This window comes from Durio zibethinus, chromosome 10 (assembly GCF_047325235.1).
Source record: "Durio zibethinus cultivar Kanyao isolate XHJ-2024 chromosome 10, ASM4732523v1, whole genome shotgun sequence".
Taxonomy (NCBI): domain Eukaryota; kingdom Viridiplantae; phylum Streptophyta; class Magnoliopsida; order Malvales; family Malvaceae; genus Durio; species Durio zibethinus.
The window spans coordinates 16,823,868-16,830,294 of NC_143171.1; the positions used below are offsets into that span (position 1 = coordinate 16,823,868).

Here is a 6,427-nt window from a genome sequence, read left to right on the forward strand (position 1 = left end):
GCATTTTAATGTTATTGGAACTAACTGAAAATACCATTTTATCTTTTGTTAGAAAGTTTTCAATTTCAAAGTAATTATGTTGGCAAAATATGATCCCTTCTTCATTTTTATGATTTTAAAGCACCAAAATCCTGAAATAATATGAAATTATGATATGAAAGTTTTCGTAGCAAACCAACATCGGAAAGATCAAATTATAAAAATACCCTTAAGATGGTATTTTGGTAATTTCAATCTTTCAAGATGCGATTAATGTTTTTAATGCACCAAAAATCATGAAATATTATAAAATCATAATCTAAAAGTTTTCATGAAAAATTGATCTTAGGATGGTCAAATGACAAAAACACCCCTAAAGGGTAGTTTGGTAATTTCAACCTTCTAAGATGCAATCAAGGTTTTTAATGCACAAAAAATCATGAAATAATATTAAATTATGATTTGAAGCTTTTCATGAAAATCCAACTTCGAAAATATCAAATTATGAAAATATCCTAAAGGGTATTATAGTAATTTTTCACCTTTTATGGTGCGATAAAAATGTTTAATGCATAAAAAATCATGAAATATTATTAAATTATTATTTGAAAGTTTCCATGAAAATCTAAATTTGAGAAAGTCAAATTATGGTAATTCTCTTAAAGGGCATTTCGATAATTTTGCTTTTCCAAAAGTGTGATTAAGGTTTTTAGTGCAGTAAAATCACAAAAATCATTTCTAAGACCTCCTGGTCTCATTTTGTTGTGAATTTTGAAGATTGACCTAAGTTTAATCTAGTTTGATTGGTTTTGACCAAGTTTGACTATATTTGACCAAGTTTGACCATGGAGAATTTAGATCAAATTGATCTCAAATTTGATTTTAAAACTTGTCAAAATTAAAATATATATATATATATATATATTTATTGGATTTGAACTAGATCGGACTTTAATAGCTTTAAGTTGGCCAAATTCTACCTAGATAAAATTAGGTATCTATAGTTTGAAACCAAATTAAGTAACAAAATAAATAGAGCATATGGTGTTTCTCTTAATTCTTATTACATCTTACCAAACAAAACACATTTGCAAGATGAAGCTTAAACAGTTTTTGTTAAAAGAAAATAAATATATAAATCATCCAGTTTTCAAGAATTAGAAATGCCCCTAGAAGTATCAAAGACCATGGTTGCGTATAGTAGGTGGTTCCATGTATCAGGCACACCAGGCAAACACCAGTGACTGCAATCAGGGCCAGGCTTGAATTGCTTTTTCATCCAATAAATTGAAGAATGTGCATCTTTTCTGTACTCTGTTAGCTTAGTGATGTTCAAGTACTTCACTGGTGTCCTCATGCCTTGGACCCTTCTCTCGACAATATCTTTGATCAGTGATTCACTATGTTTCAATTTGAAAGGCTTATCCTTGGTTGGTTGTGTTGCTTTGTGGCACTTGTGTCTCCCAGAATGAGCCGGAGACATGCCCCTGAAGAACACTGTTGTTTTGCCTGTGTCCACATTTTTTTCGATCCATCGAGCCCATGTCTGCATAGCAAGCTTAAATGCTCTTTCAAGCTTCATATCTGTATACAATTTCTGTTTGAACAGAAACCAGTCCCACCTGCAATGAAATAATCGATCCATCTGACTGCAAAGTCTGTTTTACAATTTAGATATGCACAATTGTACATCCCCTTTATGAATTATTACAATTTACAGTTACCTTTGGCGGCTCATCCACCAGTGACCAGTGTTGAACACCATAATATCTGCACCTTTCCATTTCCATGCAGTGGAGGAAAGAGAGTCGAGCTTCAATATCTTTTTCCCGCTAGTCTTGTTCACGATTACCTCGACCAGAAATTCGGCCCAGTGAGACTCAACAATCAAGTTATATGACTGTAACATCCAATATGACTTTTCGTTAAGAAAGTTATGAATCATGATCACGAATTAATAATGGATAATGTTGAAGATCAAGTACGTATAAAAACAAGCATGTTGAATTTCTCATCCAGAAGTTGGGAGGAAGGCAATCAATAGCACATGTGAAATTGAGAGTTGAACAAAAGAAACACGATGGGAATACTGTTCTCTGACCTTTGCTGTGAAGACCCGATTTCGAGCATCAACGTGGGATTTATCAGGTATGGCAGAATATAGAAGACAAGCCAGAGATTCCCATTGGCCAAAGCCAATGGAATCTCCCACTATTACAACTCTCTTGCCTCTAAGTCTCTCTAACAAGTCCATGGCGTCAAACCTTAACAGCAAAGTGGAAGGACCTGTTTACACTTCTATAGTAGAGAAATGCAAAAGGAAAGCATTTATGCGGCAGAGCAGAGCACTGCTTACCTAGGAATCTTACATTCATTGGCTTCCCACCTCCATTTTTCATATTCCTTGTCTGGCCGTCCATTCGTTTGGCAGCTTGCTCTATCACTAAAAAATGGACACATGGCTGAATCATAAAGAGGACTCTCCTCTGGATCATAAACCCATTTTCCTTCAAAGATATTGCATCTTTCTATTTTCTTCTCCATTGTATTTGGCTTTTCATCATGAAAAATCTTTGATGGTTTTGGATTTTTCAAGCCTGCAGATAAAGGATCCGGAGAAGAAGATGTTCCTGGTTCAATTTTACCTGCTGTGAAATTTGATGGTCTTGAATTTTGAAAATCTAAAGAGGGAACATGAGAAGGCACTACCGGTTTTACATTCTCAAAGATGTCTGACGGTTCCGAATTTTGCAAGCCTGAGAAAGGAACCTGAGAAGAAGATGTTGCTGGTTTCTCACTATAAGTAAAGTTCAATGGCGTACAAGATTGCAACTCCAACATTGGAGACTGATCAGGAGATTTCGGTGGCTCCTTATCATCAATGTAATTTAGAGACATTGGAGACTGCATATCCGGCATGGTATCCAGAGTAGAAGCTGGTTTTGGCACTCTATGGTTCTGAAGCACTGTTATGCTGTAATCATTGCGCCTGTGACTGACGAAAAAGAGAAGGACGAGTATGGAGCTTGCAAAGGTGATCAGCCACCATCTGTCAATGATGGTCGGATAGGAGCCCATGATTGATACTGAAGAACTTGACCGGCTGCTCGTTTCCTAAGATGTTTCTAATTACTGAGGCTAGGCTTATCATAAATAAGCCAAAACGTCATAACTCTCTCAAGTCGGGTAAATTAAGATTCAATTCCGTTGCAAAATTTACTAAAACGAGTGTTTTTATGCAGCTATGGCTTGTTGAATTCAAGGGATAGATAAGATACACGTGGTGCGATGTGGTCGAGGCTATACATCGGCGTAGCTGTGGTCCTAAGAAAGTGAGCAGGGTTGGATGCAGATATTTATAGGACAGTGGTACATGCACTCTTTTCATGCCCTTATTTCACACATCTACTTTTTTCTTTTCGACTTAAGTGAAAGTAATAAAATTTGTATAAATTATAATAAAATTTTGAAAATTCATATATTATATAAATAAAGAATGTATTAGATAAATGTATATAGCTTTTTTCTTTGTTTATCATAATGTTACACAAATCATCTTTAACTCTCATATGAGGATGGCATACATCATACCAAACAAGAAATAGTTGAAATCGTGTGACCCCATCTTTGTCTTCCTATGGAATTTGCTTTCAATAATTTCTACAGTCTCTTTGAGAAATAATAGAGATAGAACATTACAAATAAGGAAGCACTGGAGCAGCTTGCCAATTGCTCCTTTCACCTCTCTCTTGTCTCTTTTATTTAAATTCGTTTCTATTACACGAGTTATGCATGAAAGATTAAAGGCATTGTCATAATACCTAAGTGAGAGAATTCAATTATTAGACATTAAATGTGATTGATCATCTAAATAAATTCATTAATTTTTAAGATATCTTAATTAAGGATGTCAATGGATAAAGTACTTGCTATTTTTTAAATAATCATAGTCTTACTTGTCATATATTTCATAATACATGAATCTTATAAATATTCGATTTTTTTTTTTAAATTACTACTTATACCTACCCTAATAATTTTAATAATACCCATTTATTATCTAAACTCATTTAACTACCCTATTATTAAATCAGCTATGTTTAAAAAACTTTTTACTTAAACAAATAATAAAAGTAAAAAAAAAGAAGAAAGACTAATAGAACAAAGTTTAAACTTTAAATCTCAAGGAAGGATTTATGGTCAATGGCCACTTAAAGCCTTTGCCACGTGGCCAAAGGCAATTGGCTTCCTAGAGTTCTATTTTTGGTTGAGTAGGGCACATGGACATGGACATTTATAAACTCCTCCCCTTTTTATCTTCATTATAAAGTGCTGATTTGGATAAGTGCAAACTTTTTTATTCTTCAAGTTCTTATTTTTAAACTCATTGAGTATTCATTTTTAAGTATATAAAAAATTATTTATACTAATATTTTTTAAAAAATTTAAAGATAATTTTTATTCTATGTCATATTTAATTTATAATGATATAAATTTTATATGATAATTTATAAATTGCTAACTAATATTAAAGTTTAAAATAGTCAACTTCTAATGATTTAAACAAGTTATAATCAAACTTGTTCATGAATGTTAAACGAATTTGTCAGTGAATATAAATGAATTGAATACACACTTGTTCATAATTGATTCATTTATCAAACAAATTCTAAAAATTTTGTTCAAAATGATTTGTTTATCTTATATGTTGTTAAAAATAATTGTTAAAAGGTAAAAATAATCTTTTAAATATATTATATATTAATATCTAAAAATTAACATTGATAATTTGACATACATGATTTTTTTAACTGTGTTATCTTTTATTTCTAATATATAATCTCTTATAATGTGATTTAGAATAATTTATATAAAATATAATTCATATATGTATCTTATTTTAATAATTTGTACGTTACATTATAAAGATTTCTTACCGTATAACATAGAATAAATTAAATAACATCTTACCATTATACATGTTGTATAGAATAAACGTATTGTTTTTAATTTTGAATGTATGATAACTTATAATGTGATTTAGAATAATATATATAAAATATGTCATTTACATGTGTATATTATCATAACAAATTGTTTACTATGTTATAACATAGTATAACATTTTATAATAACATATATTATGTTATTATAAAAAACTACAAATAGAATAATATTATATATATGTGTTAAGACTTATAACTTGTATGTTAAAATATCATGTATGTCAATATGTTAAAATTATATCTTCACTTAGTATGAAAGTTTTCTTAATTTAATTTAATAAATTATATTTAAATTTGGAAATATTAAGCATAATTAATTAATTTAATTTTAAAATTAATTTTATTAAAAAATTTATTACATTTAGACAATTATTCTATAGTAAAGAGAGTGACTTGCCAACGTTCAAATCTTTCCCCACATGTAAAATTTTACACTTAAGACTAAACAAGCTTAGGTATTTGTACCATTCGAACCAAATGCTAATCAGGTTCAGGTATAGAGAACACAAGGGGTACTATTTGAATCTTATATGAATTTGTCTAAGGTATTTGTCCTTTTACCCATATCTATTAATTACCATATTATAAGATACTTGAATCTGATATACTTGGTTAGGTAATGTTAGGTAGTCGATTATGAAGTACCTACTTCTAATTTTGATTAAAGATCCTTAAAAAGAATAGATTTTGATATAGAAATGGAATTAAATTCAAAAATAAGATTACATATGAAGAAGGCATTAGCACTTGTACAATGCCAACCCAAAAATGATATCAATTAGTCTTATATTATCTTACATTTGTCCTGATTGAAGGCCTTTCTACTTTAAATTTTATCATTTTTATCATTATATTAAATAAAATCTCTTATATTGATTATTAAATATTTCATGTGGATAAAAATCTTTTTATTATGTTTCTTTTGATTCCATCATTGAAGAACTTTTATTTACTATTAAAAATCATAAATTAATTATTAGATTTATTTTAAGAGAAACTAAATAGAAAATCTTTTTATCGAAAAATTTTCAAAAATCCTTTTAATACTTTTGGTAAGATTTTGAAAAAAAATTCTTCAGCTAGGAGTTTTCAAAAAAAATTGTGACCTGTGTCCTTTCTTAACTCCATCAACAAGGAATTTTTATTTACTATTAAAATTTATAGATTAATTATTAGATTTATTTTATGAGGAAGTAAATATAAATGACTTTTATTGAAAATTTTTCAAAAATCCTCCTAACACTTTTGATAAGATTTTGGAAATATTCCTCATCTAAGAACTTTCAAAAAATCACCACTTGTGTTTCCTCACTAATTCCATCATAGAAGAATTTTACTTCCTTCCTAAAAAATAATTACATAATAATTAAACAAAAAATGATTTACAAAATTTTATTATCTTGTATATTTTATTTTTATGTTACCACATAATTAAAAATATC

The 6,427-nt window shown here is 29.4% G+C and overlaps 1 protein-coding gene across 2 annotated transcripts; it reads right to left on the bottom strand.

Moving 5' to 3' along the window:
• Window positions 1-1,003: 1,003 nt before the first annotated feature.
• On the bottom strand, window positions 1,004-3,270 carry LOC111292721 (protein trichome birefringence-like 42). Of its 2 annotated transcripts, none has more exons than XM_089767291.1 (4): window positions 2,336-3,270; window positions 2,081-2,243; window positions 1,704-1,879; window positions 1,004-1,628 (listed from the first exon to the last, which is right to left on the bottom strand). In XM_089767291.1, the coding sequence occupies exons 1-4, from the start codon at window positions 3,055-3,057 to the stop codon at window positions 1,130-1,132; spliced, it is 1,560 nt and encodes a 519-aa protein (XP_089623417.1). In that variant the 5' UTR covers window positions 3,058-3,270; the 3' UTR covers window positions 1,004-1,129. The 2 variants fall into 2 exon arrangements, with proteins under 2 accessions (XP_089623417.1, XP_022740971.2); XM_022885236.2 differs by having other exon boundaries at window positions 1,004-1,601; window positions 2,336-3,263.
• Window positions 3,271-6,427: the final 3,157 nt, after the last annotated feature.